Source organism: Protopterus annectens, chromosome 11.part0 (genome assembly GCF_019279795.1).
Source record: "Protopterus annectens isolate FY-2018-M chromosome 11.part0, PAN1.0, whole genome shotgun sequence".
In the NCBI taxonomy this organism is placed as follows: Eukaryota; Metazoa; Chordata; order Ceratodontiformes; family Protopteridae; genus Protopterus; species Protopterus annectens.
Genome location: NC_056745.1, coordinates 1265346583 through 1265373333, shown reverse-complemented (window position 1 = coordinate 1265373333; position 26751 = coordinate 1265346583). Strand labels below are relative to the sequence as shown.

General features: G+C 44.0%; 1 protein-coding gene across 1 annotated transcript in view; it reads right to left on the bottom strand.

Moving 5' to 3' along the window:
- LOC122815818 overlaps nt 1–26751 on the bottom strand; it is a 337567-nt gene that overhangs the window by 136260 nt on the left and 174556 nt on the right. The window contains exon 2 of the mRNA XM_044088620.1: nt 2272–2776. Within this exon, the coding sequence (XP_043944555.1) occupies nt 2272–2776 (505 nt within the window). The remainder of the gene's footprint in view (nt 1–2271; nt 2777–26751) is intronic.

Below are 26751 nucleotides of genomic sequence, written 5' to 3'. Positions count from 1 at the left end.
AAAATCTACCAAAACAGCAGAGGCCACCAAAGCAGACACCAAAACAACTACCACCTCAGAACACAACACCTGCAACACATAGACCACACAGTCAGAGTGTCAAGCAGTCACAGCCCTTAATGCAAAACACAATGCCAGACACACTAGTCATTGGTGACTCCATAGTCAGACACAATGACGTCCCACTCACCAGACTGAGTAAGGAGAAGGTCACAGTAAGCTGCCTGTCGGGTGCTAGAATCCGCCACATAACGCATGCACTCAGGTCTCTCAACAGCAGGTACAAGTACGACTCAATCATTGTCCACGCTGGTGTTAACGACCTGAGACGTACCTCCTTGGACTACATGAAAAGAGACATAGAGGAGCTCTCCGATTATGTAGCCCAAGCAGGTATGACCCTGACCTTGAGCAGTATCCTACCTTCACCAAGAATGATGCCACAATACAGAGATAAGATGATCAGCTTTAACAATTGGCTTAAACTCTGGTGTCATTCAAAGGGGATCCAATGTCTGTCTGCCTGGGATGACATGCTGGACAAGCCACGCTGCTTCGCAAGGGACGGCTTGCACTTGTCACCCCTGGGACTCCGGATTTTGGCAAAGGCACTTGCCACCCCACATAGTGCCTTTTTTAGGCAAGGCTCAAATTCTAAACCTACCACTCTAGAACATCTTAAGCATCTGTTTCTCAGGCATGGGGCCTTGCACTGGAGACTGCTGTACAGGCTTCCTTACTTTTAATGGAGTTTTCAGTTTAGCATAGGAATTAATAGAAAGTGTAGTCGGTCTGAAGACACCTTCAGCAACTGACGGCCTTTCAACTGCACCGGAATCCCCTTCAGCCATGGAGTCGGAAGGGCCTAAAGATAAAGGCTCTGGAGGCCCTGCAATCTACGCTTGGAAGTCGGATGCAGGCTAGGGTTCTAAATCAGCGGTCGTCAGGGGCTGCGTAGGTGCCTCACTGAAAACCGGAGAACCGGCGACTGGCCTAGCAGAGGCCTCGGTGTCTGGTTTGAGTCTCGGCTGCCTGTCCTTATCTTTGCGCTTTTTATGCATCCTGGTCGTCGGTTGCTCCGACGGCATGGTATAATTAAATTTTCTACCAAAATAATGTCGGGTGAAATCAAACAGACGTTTAATAGTTTGTTTGTTAAACCTAGCACAAAACCGACAACCTGTGACGTTGTGGTCCGGGCCTAGGCAAGGGATACAATAAGAATGAAAATCCTTATGAGGTATTTGCTTCCCACAAGAAATGCAATTATTAACTTTTTCTGACATCGGACTGAGGCAAGAAAAGGTTCTCCAACGGGGTACTTAGCTTTATTGAAGACTTCGGTCTGAAATTCGATTTGAAAATCTCAGGAGTCGGCCGACCGGCACTTGCGAACTGCTTCTGCTTCGGGCACCGTGCGGCAAGAAAGACTGAAGAAAATGGCGTCGGCTGCCTCTTTTATACCCCTGTCGCACTGACGTCAGGGAAGAAGCGACAGCAACCGACGCCGGACCAAGACTTTGGAACTCGGGCCGACTGCGGGACCACCTGACGGCAGATAACCCAAGTGTGATGGCTGCAGCAGTGTAACACGATGAACATCAGGAAAGTCTATACCAAAGTGTAAACAACTTACAAAGATAAATCATTCAGTAAAAACTGCAAGAAAGATCCATCCAAGCTGCAGTCTTCACTGTGTAATACCTTAAACATCTTATAGTGGAGGCCCATGGGATATATAAAATTGAGACTTTAAGGATATCCCAGTGGTTCAGCTACATAGCTTCTGAATGCCCATGACTTTTTTACTTTTTGACTTTATGGGCACATTCAGACTGATACAGCCAAACCACCACTAGCTGCAGACATGCCATGTTTTGACCTTTTTATGAGCTCATCAGTACAGTTATAAGTGGACTGTTTGGTTGTATAAATATATTATATACATATAAATGTGTGTGTGTGTGTGTGTGTGTGTGTGTGTATGTATGTATGTGAACACAGAGCTTAAAAAGGAAGTCTAATATCCATAGACATTAAGGTACCTGAAAAATATTCCAAACAGCATCCAAGCAAAGAATAAAAAGGAAACTAGTTAGTAAAAACTAGCCAATCTAGTGTGTTCACTGTATAATGCCCTAAACCTCCTGTAATGGAGCACAGGTAACATACCAAGGAAGAATGTAAAAAAAAAATACTTCAGTAAAACAAAAAAAATGCAAATCAAGGACATACTGCCTTAAGTTTTTATATACAGGTAACATTACTTACCTACTGCCATATGTTGAAGACTTCCAATTACTAAACTGTCATAAATATGACCCTTAATCCTGGACATCACTGCAGCATACTGCTGTGGGTCTTCAGTCATGTGACGCAGCATCTGTGTAAATGTGTATCCTCCAACAGAAAAGCAATGGACAAACAGTGGGCGGGAAGAAAAAGTCTGCTGCTGTAACAAGCTTAGAACCTCAGCAGCATAGGATAAACCATAGCGTGGCCAGAGGAAATGAATCAATTTACTTTCCACGGTCAAAACGTCAAAACCAAGCTGGAAATACACCTCACGATACTTGCTAACAGCATGGCTCCGTGAACCAAGCCATGGTAGCAACAGTAACAGAGGTTTTGTAGCATTCCTTTCTGTAGGTGTGAGGGACTTGTGCATATTGTCACAGCTGTGAAAAGTAATGGTGCTAGAGATTTGTTTTACAGGCATCTCTTCAGAATGTGTAGGAACAGCAGAAGCTGAAGTCCGTGTCATTTGTGGAGTGACCTGAAAGAAGAGACAATAAAATAATTTCACAAATTGTACTTTCTAATTTTAATAGTAAGCCTGACATCCTGCCCTACTAGTTCCAGCAGTACTGTCTTAGCTGTACTGAATCAACTTACATTCTACAACTACAAAGAGAAAAAAATATTGCAGGAAAATGCACAGACCCTTCCAATCTGTTTGTATTACATTATCATATGCCTGGTGATTCCTTTCCTATGTCACTTCATGCATGGTCTAGTTCTCTAACTACACTCATCTTTAGTCCCACTTAAATAGTGGACACTTCATGTCCTGTCAACTCTTCCTCTGAAATAGTCTTTAGGCCTCTCAACTTGTACAGACAGATCAGTACACAGCACTGCTGTACTTTCCTTTGTTTTACATTTCTTGTTAATGGAATATAACTTCACAGGCTATTTTCAAAATAATTCTGAAATTTGAAGACATCTATTACACCCATTTTTTAAAAATAAACTGTTTCAATATTTTAGCCAATTCTTAAATAGATGATATCACAATGTGCATTTTTTAGACATTTTTTCCACCTTTTTGGAGCAGTAAGTCTCAAATGGCATGGTCTTAATGACTTGTATTTAACAATGGTTTGTTCACAAGCATGACAGCCTCCTCTTGGTCATACAACTTAGCAATCATTTACTAACTGATCAATAACTAGGCAGGCCAGGCTGGCACATAGGCAAAGCTCCTGCTTACAAGGGTAACCCAGGAATATGGCAAATATAACACGAGTGTGAGTGTGTGTGTGTGTGTGTGTGTGTGTGTGTGTGTGTGTGTGTGTGTGTGTGTGTGTGTGTGTGTGTGTGTGTTTGTGTGATGGATTCATGAATACAGTAAATCTTGTTTTGGGCTAACACAGCTTGAATGTCAATACTATTGGTTATAACCTGCTAACAACACAGCTAATTTGTCAAACACAAATGCCTAAAATTAAACGTGCTACATCAGACAAATCCACAATTCTGAATTAGAACAATTATGTTGGGGAGATGCAGGGATTCTCTCACTGCATGACTGATGTGGTGGCAAAGCCACAACAGAAAGAGATATGTATTTTCTTTTACTTTGTCAAGTACTGTTTTGTCCTGCCAGCTGCGGTGAAAGTACAGTTGTGTACACTTACATAAATGCAGATGTTCGAGTGTATTCACATTTGGGTTATCTGCCTGCAGTTAGCCCTCAGCCGGCCTGAATACCAGAGTCTTGGGATTTCTGAGTCGGAAGCTGTCGCTCTTCCATGACGTCAGGGGTATAAAACATGCAGCCGACGTTATTACATCAGTCTGTCTTGCCCCAGATATCAGGTGCCCCCAAAATAGGAAGCGATTATATGCTATGGAATACCCACAGCAAAAAGCAAACACACATGGTATAAGATATGCCAAATCAAAATAGGATAAGTAGAAGCAAAGAGAAGTCAGGGGGCTGGAGGGAGGGTAACCAGGACTGCAACAGTGAATATACTCGAACATCTACATTTATGGTACGTGTACACAACTGTACTATGTTCTTCGTGTTTCACTGTTGCAGTCATGACATTTGGGTTGCTTTCCAAAGCTAAGGAAGGGTGGAAGTAGTTAAGAAGCATTAGGGCTGACAATCTGGCCCTGTAAGACTGCTGTGGCAAATCCAGCTCTGGATTTAGAAAAGACAGGCAAGTGGTAGTGTTTGGTGAAAGTGTGTACAGAGCACCAGGATGCAGCTTCCAGGATATCCTTGGTAGGAACTCCCCTGAGAAATGCTGTAGAGGTAGATGTAGCCCTAGTGGAATGAGTTCTGATCCCCTGTGGGGTAGGTTTCCCATGGCGCTTGTAGCAAAAATGAATACAGTGTGCTATCCATTTAGAAATGGTTTGCTTTGGAATGGCCTTGCCCTCAGCCCCTGCACCAAAGCCGACTAGCAGCTGGTCAGAGTTTCTGAGAGGCTTAGTCCTGTCCAGATAGAACCTAAGCTGCCTGTACATACAGGGAATGCAGGATCCTTTCCCCTTTATTCTGAGGATTAGGGAAAAAAGTTGGCAAATGAATGGACTGGTTTAAAGCCACACTAGACACCACCTTGGGCATAAAAGATGGGTTAGTCCTGACGGAAACCCTGTCTACATGGAAGATAATGAAGGGTTCCACTGCCATAAGGGCCTGCAACTCAGACACTCTTCTTGCTGAAGTGATGGCTAGAAGTAAAGCTGTTTTCCATGACAGGAATTTCAACTCTGCTGTAGCAGCAGGTTCAAAGGGCGGAAGCGTGAGCTTTTCCAATACAAAAAGTTCCCAGGCTGGAGTGGGAGCTCTCTGGGGGTTGTTAAATTTCTGGCTCCTCTCAGGAACTGTTTTACCAGAGGGTGAGAGAAAACGGGTGGCTCAGTATTATAATGAGCTGAGATGGCAGAGGCACGATTCTTAATTGAAGAAAAGGATAGGCCTTTGTGGAGCATTTCTGTTAAGTAATCTAGTATATGAGGTAAGCTGGGCACAGTTTTGTCCATTCCCTGAGACTGGCTCCAGGAACAGTATCTTTTCCACTTTTCCGAATAGGATTTCCTAGTACTAGGCCTCCTTGCCTCAAGGATGACATCCAGCACCTGCTTACTGAGGGTTGCCGGTGATAAGTTCAGGGGATTAGTCAGGCTGTAAGGTTCAGGGTCTGTAGCTGAGGGTGCAGAATCTGGCCCACCTGCTGGGACAGCAGGGAAGGAGTCTGAGGCAGGTGCCATGGTTGTAGCACTGTGTCAGACTGCACAAAAGAGGGTACCAGTCTGGTGCAATCAGGATTGTCCTTGGCTTGTCCTGTTTTTAGTCGAACCTTCGAGAGGAGGAGGGTCAGAGGGGGAAAGGCATAGACTGAGAGGCTTTCCCAGGTGAAGGACAGGGCATTCACTTTCCAGGCTTGGCTGTGAGGAGTTCTTGTGCAATATTTGCTCAATTGATAGTTTTGAGGTGAAGCAAAAAGGTCCATCTCTGGTATCCCCCACCGGTTTCTCAAAACCTTGAATATTTTGGGTTCCAGTTTCCACTTGTGTGGGTCCATGAGATTTCTGCTTAAGTTGTCTGCCAGCGAATTTAGTTTGCTTGGCAAAAATTGAGCTTGTAGGCGCACTTTGTTGCTCAAGGCTGTGTTCCACAGAGCCATGGCTAGTCTGCAGAGAGGGTAGGAATGAGGTTCCCCCCTGCTTGTTTATGTACCACATAACTGTGGTGTTGTCGGTCTTTACCAATAGTTGTCCTGGAAGAATAAGGCCTTTGAAGGCTGTCTGAGCATTGTGTACAGCTAACATTTCGTTTCGATTGATACACAGGTGCATTTGCTTTGGGTTCCATTTGCCATGAATGCATTGCCCTGCCATGTGAGCCCCCCCATGCGTAGTCTGATGCGTCTGTTGTTAAGGTCTGGGCAGCAGGGGGTAGAGTGAAAGGGAGTCCCTTGTTGTGGTTGCAGGCCTTTGCCCACCAAAGGAACTCTGTCCTTTGGCAAGGAATGATAGGAATCATTGTTTCCAGGTCCTGAGAATGTTGACACCAGAGACTTGTTAGGTACCACTGAAGTTTCCTCATATGCAGTCTTGCATATGGAATTAGTAGAATGCAAAAGGCCATAAACCCTAGGGCTTGCAGTATTTTTCTTGCAGATAGCTGGGTTTTGGTGGCCGGTAGATCGAAGTAGTTTGTCAAATAAATTTGTTTCTCTGGAGTGAAGAATGCCATCTGGGAAGTTGTGTTCAAGCTTGCTCCCAGGAATATAATCTGTTGCCTGGGTACCAGCTGTGATTTCTTTTCGTTGATGGTATAACCCCAGTGAAGTTAGAAGTCTCTTTACAAATGCCAGGTGCTGAAGTAGCAATTACTGACTGTCCGCCTGAATCAGGCAATTGTCCAAGTGTGGGTAAATTTGAATTCTTCTCTGCTTGCAACTAGGCACTTTGTGAATACCCTGGGTGCAATAGATAAGCCAAAGGGAAGTGCAGAGAACTGATAGTGCATACAGCCTGCTCTGAAGCGTAGGTATTTTCTGCAAGATTCCCTTATCAGGATGTGCAGATAAGCTTCTTTTAAGTCTAGGATTGCTAGCCAGGAGTCCTTGGCTAGCATAGGAAGCAGTTGTTGGAGAGTTAGCATTTTGAATTTTGGAACCACCAAAAAGGTGTTGAGAATAGACCAGGATAGGACGCCAGGAGTTTTCTTTCCTGGGGAGCAGAAACAGTCTGGAATAAAAGCCTTATCTCCTTTGTTCTGCTAGGACAGGTTGAATAGCCTTGATACTGAGAAGAGAAAGTACTTGCTTTTGGGCCTCTTCCCACTGGTTTGGGGGAAGGTCTAGCCATCCGCTTAGGGTTGGGAGTGGAACTGGAATCTGTATCCCTGGGAAATAATGTTTAATACCCATCTGTCTTGGGTAATGCATTCTCAGTTTTTGGCATGCAGGGCAAGTTTCCCTCCTAAAGGTGCAAGTACTTGGGCAAGGCTTGGAGGAGTTAAAGATAAGTCGTGCAATTTTACCATAAGATGGTGGCTTACTACTCCCCGTTTTGGATGTGGGAGCACTCCATTGCTTAGATCTGTGCATAACCTGAGACTGAAGTCTTGGTAGTCTGCTGCCTCTGGGCTTAGACTGAGAAGGCCTGGAAGGGACTGGAAAAGACCAGTTTTTTGAAGGCCAATGCCTACTGAATCTAGATGGCTGCACTTGTAAGAAATCTTTAACAGTTTGCATAGATGTAGCTTTCTCCTCCCTTCTTTTGAGGACTACTGCTTTATTGCCAAATAGACACTCTTGATTTAATTGTGCATCTAGTAATTTTGCTTTGACATGTTCATGTTCCTTAAGCCACACAGCCTTCTAAGAACAGACCCAGTGACAGCAGCCCTGCATGAGGCTTCTAAGGCATCAAACCCACACTGTAAAGTATGCTTACCAACTTGGTTAGCAGAATGCATTAACACTTGTAAATATTTGTGTTCTGCACAGTCAAGAATCAACAACACTTTTTGTTTAATTAGCTCCATAATATGCTGCTGATACTTTAACATATGAAACTGACAATTTAAAGCCCTAATGGCAAGAGTAGCAGAGGTATACCTTTTCACCTGATCTGTCTAAAGCCCTAGAATCCCTGTCCGAAGGGATAGGATTTTTGGCAGTTGTAGCCTTAATGCCTTTAGGTCCCTGGGAAATGGTCTCTGGATCTGCAGTAGGATTCTTAAAAAGGAATTTGTGGGAGTCAGGCACTCTATAGTACCTGTCGGGTTTCCTGGGAGCTGGAGGCAAGGTATCAGGGGTAAGGCTGGACTCCAAGAACACATCATCTATAATTTCCAGAACAGGAGGGATAGCTAGAGGCCTGTGCTGCGGCAAGCTTAAAAATTCCCCGAGTCTCTTTTTGGACTGGGAGTAGTCCTGGCTCTCCCAGCGGAAATGCTCTGTAAGCGTGTGCAGGGTTTCACCAAAGGAAAAAATCTTCTGGAGGGGAAGCAGAGGGAATAGAATCCTCACAGGTAGATAAAGGTATGTCCTGGTAATCAGAAGGAAAATCAGTTCTGGGTCTTTTTGAGGGGGAAGGCTGACTTCCCCTATTTAAAGTAATGAGGTCCTCAGCCATTCTAAGCATTTGTTTTTGTTGCATGTAGGCCTTAGATTGCGCTTTGGTAGTCGGTTTCCTAGGCGTAGTACAAACGTTAGGCCTGAGAAATTTGTTATTTTTGGTTTGAAATGAAGTAGTCTGTGTAATATGAAAAACGGAAGGCCTGAATACACCCTCAGAAGCCGGTGCCTGCACAGTGGCTCCGGACCCATCTAAGGTAGAGACATCCGCAGGTTCCATAGTCGAAGAAGCATCTCGCGGCATACCGGACTCCGAAAGGGTCTCAGTAGAGGCCTGTGAATCTGCAGAAGCGGGTATCAGGGCTGCGAAAGCACCTCACTGAGTACTGGCGGACTGACGACTAGTTTAACGGTGGCATTGTCGGCAGCCTTGGACCTATGTGGTCTGTCTCCGTCTTTATCCTTACATTTTTTTTCAGAAGATCGGTAGTCGGATGGCTTATAGAAGCCATTTCAGAGTATGGAGATCGAGAACAAAAGAATTTAGCTACAAAAATTGCCCGACGATGAATAGTTCGGCCGTTGAACAAGGCACAAAACCGACGGCGAGGGACATAGTGTTCTGGGCCTAAACAGATGAAGCAGTAAGAATGAAAATCTCTGCGAGGTATTTGCTTTCCACAGGCAAGACAGTTATTAATTTTTTCTGACATCGGTTAGAGCAAGAAAAAAGGATCCCCAACGGGGTACTTATCTTTTAGAAGGCTTCAGGTCTGAAACTCGAAAAATAAAAATTTCAGGAGTCGGACAACCAGCACTTGCAAAAGTACAGTTTTGTACCTACCATAAATGTAGATGTTCGAAGATCCACATTGCTGCAGTCCTTACTTATGGGTAGTCCGCTGTCCTCGGTTGGCCCGAATACCAAAGTATTAGGCTGACGTCGGTCATGGGCGCCTAGATCTGACATCAGAGCGTCAGGGTATAAAGGCGCATGACCGACGTCATATCCTCAGTCTTTTCTTGCCCCAGATGTCAGAAGGCCAAACCAGAAAGGCCACAGCCAAAACAGAATACCTCCCAAAACATGCCCCACAACAACCATCACCTAAAGCATAGCACCAAGTCAAACTACAGAGGGGAAGGAGGGAGGTAATTGGACTGCAGCAATGTGGATCTTGAACATCTACATTTATGGTAGGTACAAAACTGTACTATGTTCTTCATCTCACATTGCTGCAGTCCTTACTTATGGGTAGAATCCCAAAGCAACGGAAAGGGAGGATGGTAAAAATCATAAAGCATTAGGGGCCGCTAAAATGCCCTGTAAAATTGCAGTGGCAAATCCAGCCCTAGACTTAGAATAAAGAGGAAGGTGGTAATGTTTAGAAAAGGTATGCACTGAACTCCAAGTAGCTGCCTCCAAAATGTCTTTTGTAGATACCCCCCTTATAAAGGCCGTAGAAGTAGCAGTAGCCCTAGTGGAATGAGGCCTGATTCCAGCAGGAATCTCCTTACCATGATGGGAATAACAGAAAGAAATACAAAACCCAATCCATTTAGAAATAGTTTGCTTTGAAACAGGTTTACCCTGTGAACCCAAAGCAAAAGAAACAAACAATTGCTGAGACTGTCTGAACTCCTTGGTTCTGCTCAAATAATAACGCAACTGCCTGTGAATATCCAAAGTATGCAAAATTTTCTCCCCTTTATTTTGGGGTTTGCATAAAAAGTAGGCAAATGAATAGTTTGATTTAAGGCCACACTAGAAACCACTTTAGGCATAAAGGAAGGATTAGTACGCAAAGATACCCTATCCTTATGAAAAATCAGGAAAGGCTCCACTGCCATGAGGGCCTGTAATTCAGAAACCCTTCTTGCAGAGGTAATGGCCAACAAAAGCAGTTTTCCATGATAAATACTTTAACTCGGCAGTAGCTGCAGGCTCAAAAGGTTGTAGAGTAAGTTTTGCAACACAAAATTGAGATCCCAAGCAGGAGTAGGAGCTCTACGGGGGTCTTATATTCTTTGCCCTCTAAGAAATTGCTTAAACCAAGGATGAGAGAATAAAGGAGGGTCACAATCATAGTGAGCAGAAATGGCTGCAGCATGGACCTTTATTGAGGAGAAAGACAAACCCTTGTCCAATAACTCAGTAAGATATTGAAGAGCAACACTTAAATCAGGTTTGGAGACATCAAAGTCCTTTCCTTTGCTCCAAATAAAAATCTCCTCCATTTATCAGCGTAAACTTTCCTGGTACTAGGCCTCCTGGCCTCCAAAATAACATTCAAAACTTGTTGTGGAAGTTGAGACCCTCCAGAGTCTAAAACAGAATATGCCAGGCTGTTAGATGCAGAGACTGAATCTTGACATTGAGGAAGTGACTGTCCTCTTGTGACAAAAGGTGCAGAATCAAAGGCAGAGGCCACGGAGGTTCTCGTACTAAACTCCTCAGTAGTGGGTACCAGTGTTGTCGAGGCCAATCCGGTGCTATCAAAATCATGGTTGGCTTGTCTTGTCTGGCCTTCAAAAGTACCTTGGGAAGAAGAGGCAGAGGTGGAAAGGCATATACATGCAGATTGTTCCAACTGAAAGATAGAGCGTCCACCTTCCAAGCTGTGTGATGAAACATTTTTGTGCAAAACTTTGGCAACTGGTAATTTAGTGGAGAAGCGAACAGATCTATGTCTGGAGTTCCCCATAACACTGTCAACTGTTGAAATACCTGAGGATCCAATTTCCACTCGTGAGGATCCACTATTTGTCTGCTCAATACATCTGCTAAGGAGTTCTGTGCTCCTGGTAGAAACCTTGCCTGAAGATTGAGGTGTAGATTGAGAGCAGTTTCCCACAGAATCATCGCTTGCCTGCAAAGAGGGTAAGAATGGGTTCCCCCCCTGCTTGTTGATGTACCATATGACAGTAGTGTTGTCTGTTTGAATCAACACCTGCCCTGGACGAAGTAAATCTTTGAAAGCCATCAATGCAAACTGGACTGCTAACATTTCCTTCAAGTTGATATGCAAATGTTGGAGTTTGACAGGCCACGTTTTGCACCCATTTTCCATTGAGGTGTGCTCCCCAAGCCTTTCCGAGGCATCTGTCGTTAGAATCTGACTCGCCTCTGGCGGGTCACAGAGAGTCCCTTGTTTAGGTGACATTCCTGAGCCCACCACAAAACTCCTTCTGAATGCAAGGTATTATCTGAATGACAGTGTCTAGATCTTGGCAGTGCTGTGTCCACACATTTTTGAGATACCATTGAAGCTTCCTCATATGCAAATTGGCATTGGGAAGCACCAGAATACAAGATGCCATGAACCCCAAGGCTTGAAGGACTGTCCTTGCAGTCAACCTGGACCGTAGAGACATTTGCTGGAAATAAAGAGAAAGGCTTCTTTGTTTGTCCGGGGTCAAAAAAGCCATCTGGGAAGCTGTATTCAGTCTCACGCCAGAAAGCACATGTCCTGAGAGGGTACTAGACTGGACTTTGTTTCGTTCACAGAATACCCTAGGCATCTTAACACTGCCATCACATACTGTAGATGATGAAGAAGTTCGTCCTTTTCTTGTGCAATAATCAGACAGTCGTCCAAATAAGGATAAATTTGTATTCCTCTTAGTCTGAAAAATGCTATCACTGGAGCCAGAACCTTTGTGAACACTCTGGGCGCAGTAGATAAGCCAAAGGGCAATGCAGAGAACTGATAATGTAAATTTCCAGCCCGAAAACGCAGGTACCTCCTGCAACTGGGCCTGATAGGAACATGAAGGTAAGCCTCTTTGAGATCCAGAGTAACCATCCAGTGATCTTTTCCCAACAGAGGTAAAAGCTGTTGTAAAGTCAGCATCTTGAACTTTGGAATGTCCAGGTAAGTGTTGAGGATAGATAAATCCAAAATTGGTCTCCACGTGTTTCCTTTCTTTGGAACTAGAAACAGGCGAGAATAAAATCCTAGGCCCACTTCTGACAGAGGAACTGGCTGTATAGCTCCTATTTGAAGAAGTAAAGAAATTTGTCTGTGAGCCTCTATCCTTTGCGAGGAGGGACGCCTGGCATGCCTTTGAAAGGAGGCATGGTATGGAAATAGAACTTGTAACCTCGGTTTATAATGTCCAATACCCATTTGTCCTGGGTGACTAAATGCCAATTTTGCTTGAAAAGAGCCAACTTTCCTCCCAAAGGAGCTGCCAGGCAAGAGGAATCTGGCAGCTGAAAATGCAGGTCATTGGGCCTGTTTACGAAAGGACTGGCCCCTGCCCTCACCAGCAGATTGAGCAGGCGAACTCCATTGTCTCGGCCTGAAGGTACTCTGAGCTCTGCCCCTACCACGCCTAGATCTACCCCTAGACTGAGAATCAGAAGAAGGGTACGTCCACCCCTTAGTAGGCCAATTTCTACTAAACTTTGGAGGTTGTACCTGCAAAAAATCTTTAACAGTCTGCATAGACTTAGCCTTGTCCTCCATCTTCTTTAAGACTGACTCCACAGGAGGACCAAACAAAACTTCAGACTGCAAAGGGGCATCCAGAATTCTAGACTTAACATGCTCAGACAAATTCTGATCCTTAAGCCAGGCGTGCCGACGAATGACTGAACCAGTGGCAGCCACCCTAGAAGAAGCCTGTAAAGCATCAAAACCACATTGCAAAGAGTGCTTACCCACCTGTTCAGAAACATGCACTAAATCCTGCAATTCTTTACACTCTATGCCCTCTGCCAAAGCATCCACTTTAGATCTTAGCTGAGAAAGGAGGAAATTCTGATACTTCAACATATGAAACTGGCAGTTCAAAGCTCTCATTGCTAAAGTAGAAGAGGTATACACCTTCTTACCCCATCTATCCAAAGCTCTAGCTTCCTTATCCAGAGGAACCGGATTCTTAACAACAGAGGCTCTAACACCCTTAGGCCCCTGACTAATAGTTTCTGGGTCCGCCCTAGGACTCTTATACAGATATTTATGAGCCTCAGGCACCCTGTAATACCTGTCCGGTTTAACTGGGGCAGGAGGCACAGAATCTGGATTAAGGGAAGCTTCCAAGAAAACATCTGAAACAACATCCAAAACCGGAGGTATAGCTAAGGGTCTATGCTGTGGTAAAAACAAGAACTCCCTAAGCCTCTTCCGGGAATCAGAGTAATCCTGTCCCTCCCACTTAAAATACTCCCTCATGGAATGCAGAGTTTCTGAAAATAAAAAATCCTCTGGAGGAGAAGCAGAAGGAGTGGAATCCTCTGCATCAGAATCAGAATAAGGAGGGAAATCTTGAATGTCCTCAGTAGAAGACTCTGAATCATCTGAGGCCTGCTCCAAACTTTCCAACTCTGGCTCCATCCTGGGCCTCTTATCAGGAGGGGGCATAGAACCTCTAATTAAAGTAATCAAATCCTCTGCCATTTTAAGCATGTGCTTTTTAGGCACAGACCCTGAAGAACCAGAACTGACACCAGAGGAAGGCAAAACAGACCTGCCCTTAGAAGGAGCCTTAGAAACAGTAGCAGAAGGCCTAACCACCTTAGGCATAGAAGGGAGAATAGTAACCTGAGAGGCCCCTTCAGCCTGGCCTGCCTCCTGAGAGGCCACATCTTGTAAAATCAAAGTTTCCCCCTGGGACTCAACAGAAACTTCAGCCGGATCTACCTGTTCAGCTGTAGCTTCTAAAGGTCCGGCGTCCGAAATAGACGAATCATCCTGCCTAGGCTTTAAAGATTTGTCTTTGCGCTCTTAGAAGCAGGCCGGAACATCCGACGGCATATTATAATTACACCTTTTGCCAAAGACTAACCTAGCGCAATCTAACCTCCGTTTTATAGTGCGCTTATTAAACCTAGCACAAAACCGACACCCGACTACGTGTGCTCGTCCCAAACAAGGAATACAAAGCGGTGGTAATCCCTATGCGGTATCTGTTTCCCACAAGAAATACAATTATTCACTTTTTCTGACATCCGGTAAGTAACTGAGGCAAGAAAAACAAAATATTCCCAACGGGTACTTAGCCAACTTGGTATCGGTCTGAAACTCCAGCGAAAAATTTCAGAACGCCGAACGGCACTTGCAACTCTGCTTCTGCATCGGACCATGCGGCAAAAAAGACAGAGGATATGACGTCGGTCATGCGCCTTAATACCCTGACGCTCTGATGTCAGATCTAGGCACCCATGACCGACGTCAGCCTAATACTTTGGTATTCGGGCCGACCGAGGACAGCGGACTACCCATAAGTAAGGACTGCAGCAATGTGAGATGAAGAACATCTGCTTCTGCTTCAGGCACCGCACGGCAAGAAAGACTGATGTAATGGCATCGGCTGCATGTTTTATACCCCTGACAACCTGATGTCATGGAAGAATGACAACATCCGACTAAGAAATCCCAAGACTCTGGTATTCAAGCTGGCTGAGGGCTACCTGCAGGCAGATAACCCGAATGTAATGACTGCAACAGTGAAACACGAAGAACATCCAGCATTTAGTGAATATGTTTAACAGGTGGTACTGTAATCTGCAACCAACAGCTCTAAGTGACTGAGATCTGCTACGGAGGTCGGGAGGCTGTTATACTATGAAAACATTGATATACCACATCCTACAACTCCTACTGTTTAAACTGCTCCCCCATCAACCCAACAATAGCCTATAGCTATATAGTGCTGTATACAATTATTACCTTGTGTACTCTCCTTACTTTTATACATATATACTTTACAGAAAATCTTTTTTGCTATGATCTGCAATGTTTTCTCTTCTGTATTATATACCTCCTGAATTCTTACATTGCAAGTTTTCAAATTTTGTAATTTTATTCTGGCTTAGACTGAAATTGGTCAACGGTGATCAGTGCTCTACTCAGCTAACAAACACAAACAAAATAAAATAAATATATTCAGTGATGGAACAGTGCTAGCTCCAGGTTCCGATCTGTTTTCCCAATCACAACATGCAACTAAGGCTGTTATGTCCTAGTGTACAAGCTGTACATTCATAGGACTCTACTCCTGATTAATCTACCTTCAGTTCTCTTCTACATCTCTATCAGCTACTCTGCTTCCACATGCATTTGCTACATTTCCATTCTCGGGATTCAATAAACTCTGTGTAGGCTTTGTGCATAACCTACATGGAGTGTTACCACGGACATGATGTTGCTCATTGCACAGCACTGCACAATGCATATTAATGAGGAACAGCACTCCTAAGCAAGGTTTTTCTACTCGCAGCAGTGTTGCTGGCCATGAAACCTCTTAAGTGAATGAAGATAGCATTTCCATGTATGGTTGCTGGCCGCGAACGCTTGCAAGTGAACACAGCAATTCCATGCAAGTCCAAACAGCTTCGGTGCAAGAATTTCACAAAATGCGACAATGACCACCAGGACTACACATATCATACCTCTCAATTGTACCTCATTACAAGGAACATACCTCATGTGTGGTCTTAAAGAATTCATGTCGCATGAAGTTTCACATTGAAATGGTCTGTTACACATCCAGTGTTTTTAAATTTTTCACTGATATCCAGGGTAAATAGAAATGAATCACAATCTTTTATGTAAATAAAACCAGAACAGTTTAGCCATCACATAACCTTCCTAGTTTCAGATGTTAGTAAGCTATTAGTACGTTTTCCACATTTTGCCCATTTCTTCCACATTATGTGGGCTATTGTTCCTCATTTTGGAGGTGGAAGGTTAAGAGCTATGACACATCACTGATTCTGCTCAAGGATTGTACGACAGCACCGCATTTGCTTTTCCCTTTCTTTAGTTTTCTTCATTTAATTTTTTTTTTTTTGGCCACTGCTTGCACGATGCATCACGTAGCTCAAACACTGGAAGCAGAGAACCTGAACGACAAAAGTAGTAAACTAGGGGATGTCATGTTACTAGTCTGTTGGCAGTGTATTGCTGCTATGTGGACTGGCATTACCTTCACTTTTGCCTAAAACATATACAGAAAGAGTTGTGCATCCAATAAACCTGAAATTGCATTCCTAGCCAACAGGAGCGGCCTTAGGTCAACTGGTGCCCTAGGCAAAAGGGCTCCATGGTGTTCCCCACCACACCACCCAGTGACCCCATCCTGGTCTACCTACATTAAATAAATACTGAAAAAGCGTCCCTGCTAGAGTGGCACCCTAGGCGACCGCCTAGTTGGCCTATGCCTAAGGCCGGCTATGCTAGCCAAAGCTGCTCACAACTGCTCACTCCCAAACACTGTTTGTGTGATAAGCATTGCACAAACTTTTCAAACACTGTGCACACACCCAGTAACTGGAATTGGCAGTAAAAAGTACAGTTTTGTACCTACCATAAATGTAGATGTTCGAAGATCCACATTGCTGCAGTCCTTACATATGGGTAGTCCGCTGTCCTCGGTCGGCCCGAATACCAAAGTATTAGGCTGACGTCGGTCAAGGAGCTTTAAACTGACATCAGGACGTCAGGGTACAAAAGCGCATGACCAACGTCATTTCCTCAGTCTTTTCTTGCCCCAGATGTCAGAAGGCCAAAGCCAAAAACTAGCAAAAAACTAACCAACCACCCGTGCACTAACCATATTTACAATATGTACAACACAAACCACCCCACCACCTACAACAACAGAGGGGAAGGAGGGAGGGTATTGGACTGCAGCAATGTGGATCTTCGAACATCTACATTTATGGTAGGTACAAAACTGTACTATGTTCTTCATCTCACATTGCTGCAGTCCTTACATATGGGTAGAATCCCAAAGCAGAGGTAAGGGAGGATGGCAACACTATAAAGCATTAGGAGCTGCCAAAATGCCCTGTAAAATTGCAGTGGCAAATCCAGCCCGAGATTTAGAGTAAAGTGGAAGGTGGTAATGCTTAGAGAAAGTATGCACTGAACTCCAAGTAGCTGCTTCCAAAATATCTTTAGTAGCCACCCCTTAAAAAGCTGTAGAAGTGGCAGTAGCCCTAGTGGAATGAGGCCTAATCCCAGCTGGAATCTCCTTACCATGATGGGAATAACAGAAAGCAATACAAAACCAATCCACTTAGAAATAGTTTGTTTTGAAACAGGTTTGCCCTGAGAACCCAAAGCAAAAGAAACAAACAACTGCTGAGACTGTCTGAACCCTTTAGTTCTGCTCAAATAATATCGCAACTGTCTGTGTATATCCAAAGTGTGCAAAATCCTTTCCCCTTTATTTTGGGGGTTTGCATAAAAAGTAGGCAAATGAATAGTTTGGTTTAAAGCCACACTAGAAACCACTTTAGGCATAAAAGAAGGGTTAGTACGCAAAGACACCCTATCCTTGTGGAAAATTAAGAAAGGCTCAACTGCCATAAGGGCCTGTAATTCAGAAACCCTTTTCGCAGAGGTAATGGCCAACAAAAAAGCAGTCTTCCATGATAAATATTTCAACTCTGCCGATGCTGCAGGCTCAAAAGGTTGTAGAGTGAGTTTCTCCAACACAAAATTGAGATCCCAAGCAGGAGTAGGAGCTCTACGTGGGGGTCTTATATTCTTTGCCCCTCTAAGGAATTGCTTAAACAAAGGCTGAGAAAATAATGGTGGGTCACAGTCATAGTGAGCCGAAATTGCTGCAGCATGAACCTTTATAGAGGAGAAGGACAAACCTTTGTCCAATAACTCAGTAAGATACTGAAGCGCAACACTTAAATTAGGTTTAGAAACATCAAAGGCCTTTGCTGTACTCCAAAATAAAAATCTCCTCCATTTATCTGCGTAAACTTTCCTTGTACTAGGCCTTCTGGCCTCCAAAATAACATTCAAAACTTGTTGTGGAAGCTGAGACCCTCCAGGATTTAAAACAGAATATGCCAGGCTGTCAGATGTAGAGAATGAAGTTTGACATTGAGTAAATGACTTTTCTCCTGAGACAGCAGGTGAGGAATCGAAGGCAAAGGCCATGGAGGCTCCTGTACCAGACTTCTCAGTAATGGGTACCAGTGCTGTCGAGGCCAATCTGGAGCTATTAAAATCATGTTTGGCTTGTCCTGTCTGACCTTCGGCAGTACCTTTGGGAGGAGAGGCAGAGGTGGAAAGGCATACACGTGAAGATTGCTCCAATTGAATGAGAGAGCATCCACTTTCCAAGCTGTGTGATGAAACCTTTTTGTGCAAAACTTTGGCAACTGGTAATTTAGTGGAGAAGCGAACAGATCTATGTCTGGAGTTCCTCATAACACTGTCAGTCTCTGAAATACATGAGGATCCAATTTCCACTCGTGGGGATCCATAATTTGTCTGCTCAACACATCTGCTAAGGAGTTCTGTGCTCCTGGCAGAAACCTTGCCTGAAGATTTAGCTGTAAACTGATAGCCGTCTCCCACAAAATCATTGCTTGTCTGCATAGAGGATAAGAATGCGTTTCCCCTTGCTTGTTGATGTACCACATGACAGTTGTGTTGTCTGTTTGAATCAACACCTGCCCTGGAAGAAGTAAATCCTTGAAAGCTATCAATGCAAATTGGACTGCTAACATCTCCTTCAAGTTGATATGTAGATGTTGAAGTCTGGCAGGCCACGTGTCTTGTACCCATTTTCCATTTAGATGAGCTCCCCAAGCTTTGTCTGAGGCATCTGTCGTTAAAATCTGACTCGCCTCTGGCCGGGTCACAGAGAGTGCCTTGTTTAGGTGACATTCCTGAGCCCACCACAAAAATTCCTTTTGAATGCAAGGTATTATCTGAATGACAGTGTCCAAATCTTGGCAGTGCTGTGTCCATACATTCTTGAGATACCACTGTAGCTTCCTCATATGCAGTTTGGCATTGGGAAGTACCAGAATACAAGATGCCATGAACCCCAAGGCTTGAAGGACTGTCCTTGCAGTCAGCCTGGACTGACGAGACAATTGGTGGAAGTAAAGAGAAAGATTCTTTTGTTTGTCCGGGGTCAAAAAGGCCATCTGGGCTGCTGTATTCAGTCTCACACCCAAAAAGCACATGTCCTGAGAGGGTACTAGACTGGACTTTATTTCGTTCACAGAATACCCCAGGCATCTTAACACTGCCATCACATACTGTAAATGATGAAGAAGTTCTTCCTTTTCTTGGGCCAGAATCATGCAATCGTCCAAATAAGGATAGATTTGTATTCCTCTTAGCCTGAAGAAAGCTACCACTGGAGCCAGAACCTTCGTGAACACTCTGGGCAGTAGATAAGCCAAAGGGCAATGCAGAGAACTGATAATGTGAAGTCCCAGCCCGAAACCGCAGATACTTCCTGCAACTGGGCCTGATAGGAACATGAAGGTAAGCTTCCTTGAGATCCAGAGTCACCATCCAGTGATCTTTGCCCAGCAGAGGTAAAAGCTGTTGTAACGTCAACATTTTGAACTTGGGAATGTCCAGATATGTGTTGAGGATAGATAAATCCAAAATTGGTCTCCACGTGTTTCCTTTCTTTGGTACTAGAAACAGGCGAGAATAAAATCCTAGGCCCACTTCTGGCAGAGGGACCGGTTGTATGGCTCCTATTTGAAATAGTAGAGAAATTTGTTTGTGAGCCTCTAGTCTTTGCTGAGGAGGAACGTCCGGCATGCCTTTGAAAGGAGGCAAGGTATGGAAATAAAACTTGTAACCCTGGTGTATGATATCCAATACCCATTTGTCTTGGGTAATCAACATCCAATTTTCTTTGAAGAGTGCTAACATTCCTCCCAAAGGTGCTGCCAGGCAAGAAGGATCTGGCAGCTGAAAAAGTGGGTCATTGGGCCTGTTTACGAAAGGACTGGCCCCTGCCCTCACCGAAGATTGTGCAGGTGAACTCCTGATCTAGGCCTGAAAGAACTCTGAGCTCTGCCCCTACCACGTCTAGATCTACCCCTAGACTGAGAATCATAAGAAGGATACGTCCACCCCTTAGCAGGCCAATTCCTACTAAATTTCGGAGGCTGAACTTGCAAAAAATCTTTAACAGCCTGCATAGACTTAGCCTTGTCTTCCATTTTCTTCAAGACTGACTCCACAGGTGAACCAAACAACACATCAGACTGCAAAGGAGCATCCAAAATCCTTGTCTTAACATGGTCAGATAAATTCTGATCCTTCAGCCAGGTGTGCCTGCGAAGAACTGAGCCAGTGGCAGCCACCCTAGACGAGGCCTGCACAGCATCAAAACCACACTGTAAAGAATGCTTACCCACCTGTTCAGAGACATGCACCAAATCTTGTAATTCTTTACACTCAATGCCTTCCGCCAGAGCATCCACCTTAGACTTCAATTGAGAAAGAAGAAAGTTTTGATATTTCAACATATGAAACTGGCAATTCAAAGCCCTCATAGCTAAGGTAGAGGATGTATAGACCTTCTTTCCCCATCTATCCAAAGCTCTGGCTTCTTTATCTAGAGGAACCGGATTTTTTACAACAGAGGCCTTGACACCCTTAGGTCCCTGACTAATAGTTTCTGGGTCCGCCCTAGGACTCTTATAAAGATATTTATGAGCCTCAGGCACCCTGTAATACCTATTCGGTTTAACAGGAGTAGGAGGCAGAGAATCAGGATTAAGTGAAGCCTCTGCAAACACATCTTCCACAACATCCAGAACAGGGGGTATAGCCAAGGGCCTATGCTGGGGTAACAGCAAAAATTCCCTAAGCCTTTTCCGAGAATCAGAGAAGTCCTGACCTTCCCACTTAAAATGTTCCCTCATAGAATGAAGTGTCTCTGAAAAAGAAAAATCCTCTGGAGGAGAAGCAGAAGGAGTGGAATCATCTGCATCAGAATCAGAATAAGGATAGTATTCCTGCAAGTCTTCAGCTGAAGACTCTGAAACATCCGAAGCCTGCTCAAAACTTCCCAACTCTGGCTCCACCCTAGGCCTCTTACCAGGAGCGGGCAAAGAACCTCTAATCAGAGTAATCAAATCTTCTGCCATTTTAAGCATGTGCTTCTTAGGCACAGACCCTGCTGAACTAGGAGTGACACCAACAGAAGCTAAAACTGGCCTGCCTCTGGGAGAAGCCTTGGAAACAGAAGGAGAAGGCCTAACCACCCTAGCAAGGGAGGGGAGTACAGTAACTTGAGAAGCCCCTTCAGCCTGACTTGCCTCCTGAGAGACCACCTCCTGCAAAATCAAAGTCTCCCCCTGAGACTCCAGAGAAGTCTCCGTCGGAACCACCGGTTCCACTGAAGCCTCTAAAGAACCGGCGTCCGGAATGGACGACTCATCTTGCCTGGGTTTAACTGCCTTGTCTTTGCGTTTCTTCGCAGAAGCGGGCGCCGGAGAATCCGACGGCATATTATAATTGCACCACTTCCCAAAGACCAGCCTAGCACAATCTAACCTTCGCTTAATAGTGCGTTTATTGAACCTAGCACAAAAGCGACACCCAACAACGTCGTGCACAGGCCCCAAACAAGGAATACACAAAGAATGATAATCCCTATGCGGTATCTGTTTCCCACAAGAAATACAGTTATTCACTTTTTCTGACATCCGGTAAAATACTGAGGCAAGAAAAAACCAAAATATTCCCCAACGGGGTACTCAGCCAACTTGGATTCGGTCTGAAACTCCGAATTCGAAAAATTTCAGAACGCCGAACGGCACTTGCAACGCTGCTTCTGCATCGGACCATGCGGCAAAAAAGACTGAGGAAATGACGTCGGTCATGCGCTTTTGTACCCTGACGTCCTGATGTCAGTTTAAAGCGCCTTGACCGACGTCAGCCTAATACTTTGGTATTCGGGCCGACCGAGGACAGCGGACTACCCATATGTAAGGACTGCAGCAATGTGAGATGAAGAACATCATCAAGATACAAAATGCAATTGGCGGGAAAACCTCATTGTACATTGGGCTTGATCTCTGGTAGTCATGGCTGGTGTTTGTGGGGAGGGAGCACGCTTCTGAGCTCAGAGGTGGGGTGTCCAGGACTCCAAAATGTTTGCTGGACACCTAATTAAGCATTGTGGGCCCTGGTTACTGCAGAGGGCCTATTCAGGCTTAGAATACAAATCTGAAGCACGGGATAAGTGTCGCCATGGCTTTGACAAGTGCTACAGGTATCCTCACACTGGTGATCAATGTTGACACAATTTCAATGACCTCGGGATGAGGAGGAGGAACAGGGACACCCTCAACCATTGGATCGGGGAATTTAGGACTGGGGACACCACACAGATGTGTAAGTGTCAATTACAGTGACTACCTGTAAGAGTTAAAAGCTGAATATAGTCAAGACTGGTATTCATAATGGTATTCTGTTTTTTCAAAAAAAAAATATATATATAATATAAATGTAAAGCTGGCACCATGAAGCTCTAACAAACAAAAAAATATATACTATAAATGTAAAGCCAGCACCACAAAGGACTTTGCTCTTTCTGTTGTTTTTTCCACAGCTGCCACGGAGAGAGCTTTGAATGTCAGGACCCATGCCGTGATATTGACAAGGATGAGAGAAGCATGGGGTATGTATGCATCAGAACAGTATGTTATTGTAGCATTAAAAGTTAAATACAGCTTTTTTTGCATTTAATATAGTTGTATTAAATTCAGCATGCATCTCTCAACTATAAAAAGAAAATATGCCTGCGTTAGTCTGTAAGCCAAAACAACAGTACAGTATTAGACAGCAAGCAGAGGCACACTTCCAAACTATACAATACTGTTAAATTTTCATCAATATTGCAATGTAACTTCAGACCTCTGTACCAGTGGCCTGCTGTAAACTATGATCAGTATAATGTTGTCATGCATATGTGCAATATATGCACACACCAATGATTGTTTGCTGCAATCGGTAGTATAGTGTGCAACTAAAAAGTAAAAAAAAAAAAAGTACTTTTAGGAGTTGGTAGTCTTTCTTAAAAGTAAAGTTAAAAGAATAAAGTCTGATAATTGTATCAATGCATTGTATGTCACAAATGAAGTTACTAATGTTCTCTTTTTTTCTCCTGCTCCAACCCTCATCTAATGGTTTTTTTTGTTTTGTTTTTTTTTTCCCCACATAGCACAGTGGGGTAGGCTTGTCCAACAGGATCCTCCTGCCCCCAACTCCACAGACTAAAGCACTGCTGCCCAGCACATCTGTGACACAACCTGGCAGCACCCCTTCTGCTACCCTGCACTACCTGGGCCCTCAGGTAGTTCTGCCCCGCAAGACAGGCCAGTGGTTCCCTCTGGGAACAGTGGTGGAGGTGGTAATTTTATCACCTGTGATGAACTGCCAGGGTTGGTGCATAGGATTGTGCGCTGCACTGCTGGTGGACGCCTATGCTGAATGGAGACACTGCTCTCCATCATTGTACTTAAAACACAAAAAGAAGATGCAGACGTCAGCCACTGCAGCCATGAGTGCAATGAGGTGACAGTCCAGTGGGTGAGGACTCTACTCTCACCGTCACCCAGCTTGATGTCCATGGGTTCTCCATGTTCCCACCCTCCCCCATCTATGTTGTTTACCTACCTCCTGTGTCCTTCACCATTCCTGTGTCTTGTCTTGTATTTCCTGTCGGTCTGTTTAATCACCTACCAAACTTAACTGAATCAGACATACCTATGTCCCTTCCCCAACATTCTTCTCAATCCAAAAAAAAAAACAAAAACACGTCTTCTTGACACTTAATTTTGTCCAATTGGCTATACAACATGATAGTGTTTTGGTCATCTCTCTCTCTCTCTCTCTGGAGGTGACATTACAAAATCATATAATATTCTGCATATATGATCATTTTTTTTGTCTTGAAGAAATGGATAGCTATGATTCTTTCCTACCTTCCTCCTGCCCATTCCTACCTTGTTTTGTTTTTTCCCCCGCTTGCTCCCCATTTCACCACTTCTCTCTCTTCCCCATTTCTTTTCTTTAGAAAGAGTTATTGTGCGATGGTGCACATTGTGCACCAACGAGCAGCAATGGTTATGAAAAAGCATTTAAAGGTATTAGAAAAAGCTGTATTCGGACCCAGTACCATCTAACCCAAAAAAAGGTACGTATTGCTGCATTAAGTACATTAACACCTGCTGCCACAAAGTCAGTAAAGTATCAGGTAGAGACTACATAACTATCAAACTTTAGAAATGTGGCTAGAGTTTGAGCTGTGCTTACTGACGTGCAAACAGGTGTATCGGGCATGCCTATGCATTTTGGGATTGCTAAAATCTAACAGTTACTATTGGGTCTCTTAACATATACCTGCTATTTAACTGACAGTGTGGCAGCAGGTGTTAATGCAGTGCTAACTTCCTTTTTGGATCCACATGGTACTGGGTTTGGAAAAAGCTGTATCTAATAATTTTAACTAGTTCTACAGGGCAATTTGTTCTCCTTAAAGCATTATTGCATGAGGGTGCACATCGTGCACCCTCATGCAAAAATGCTTTAAAGAAAATAAATGGGCAAAATAGGACAGTGGTGAAATGGGGAGCAAGCAGCGTGAACCTAACTCTCAATTTCTTAGTGCTATAAATCTAAACAAAGCCATATATAAGGGGTAGACAAAGGCCTAAATAGGGACAATATTTAAATACTGATTTCAAAAATAAAGAAATGGTGAAAATAGGACTGTACTGAAATGTGGAGCAATCAGGGGGATGAACATAGGGAAATCTTTCAGAAACTGTGTGACACATATTGAATGTATGAAATGCATCTGCTGCGAAACTGACTCTGTGGCAGTAGGTATTAATGCATTATTGTTGGAGCCAAACGGTACAGAGTTTGAATGCAGGTGTAGGAAGTACTTTTAGAAGTGTATATGATACTTTAAGTGCATTTACATATATTGCTGCCATTTATCATTGCTGGGTTTTTGTGTGCGGTGCACATCATCATGCAATCATTCTTTAAAGAAAAGAAATGGGGAAGATAGGAAAGTGGTGAAATGGGAAGCAAGCAGGGGGAAAATCAAAGTGAAAGCAGGGCAGGAATGTGCAGAAGGGAGGTAGGAAAGAACCACAGCTATCCATTTCTTCAACAGTATAAAATGATTTATATGTGCAGAATACTACCTGAATTTGCACTGTTACCTCCAGAGAGAGAGGTGACCACAACACAATCATACTGTATAGACAACTGGACCGAATCAAGTGTATCAAGAAGACGTGTGCGAAATGGAGAGCTATGTATGGGGCAAATACTTTTTTGTGGGACAGGTGCCCATTTATTTATTTTTTTGAGAGAGAGAGGAATGTTGGGGAAAGGACGTAGGTATTGTTGCTTGTATCATGCATTCAAATAAGATGATGAAGCAGTGTATGGGTTCAAGATATTTACTGTACATAAACACATCAGGAACTGTAACTAGAACATGTATTTAGGTTAACTGATTCACTCATTATTTCAAACACACTCGCATGTGCATCTCCACTCATGGCTGCATTCACTCTAGCTGACCGTACAAAATGGCACTGCTCTTGCATGTGCGCAATACTTATATAGCAAGTGCTATCTAGCTACAGTGGCTCACTAGGATCAACTTGCACACTGATCTACAGGTATGTCTGGGTCAGGTAAGGTTGGTTGGTGAGGAAGCAGACCAATAGGACATACAAGACAAGACACAGGGATGGTGAAGGACAAAGGAGGTGGGTGAACACCATGGCTGGGGTGAGGGTGTGGACATCAAGGACCCATACACATCAAGTTGGGTGACAATGAGAATCGAGTCCTCACTCACTGGACTGTCATCACTGTCACCTCACTGCACCAATGGCTGGAGTACCCGATGCCTGCATCGTCTCGGCATTTTGTACAAGGATTGAGAGCAGTATCTCCATCCTGTGTAGGCTTGCATCAACACTGTGGAGCACAATCCTACCCACCAACCCTGTGTTCTTCACAGTTGATGATATCACCACCTCCACCACTGTTCCTGGAGTGAAACACTGGCCTATCCTGTGGGGCAAAACTACCTGACAGCCACGCAATGCAGTGGCAGCAGACGGGGCGCTGCCAGGTAGCACCCCAGACATGCTGGCAGAGGTGCTGTAGCCGATGGAGTGAGGGCAGTAGGATCTTGTCGGACAGGCCTACCCCGCTGTGCTGTGGGGAACAATAAAAAAATAAAAAAAGAGAAGATATAGGTTGGGGTGAGAAAAAAAGATAACATTAGTAACTTCATATGGGCCACACAAAGCATTTACACAATTATTTGACTTTATTCTGTTATGTTTACTTTTAAGACTACAAACTCCTAACAAATGTATCACTTTTAAGACTACCCAGTTCATAACAGATGCAAACTATAGTACAGTTGCAGTAAGAAATACTTGATGTGTGCATATATTGCACATATGTGTGTCCACATTATACTTCTTACAGTTTACAGCGGGCTATTTGTGCCACTGGTTTAGAGGTCTGAAGTTACATTGCAATAATGATGAAAAAGTACAGTTTTGTACCTACCATAAATGTAGATGTCCGAACTGGATAGCATCTGCAGTCATAACAAGTGGGTTGTCCTG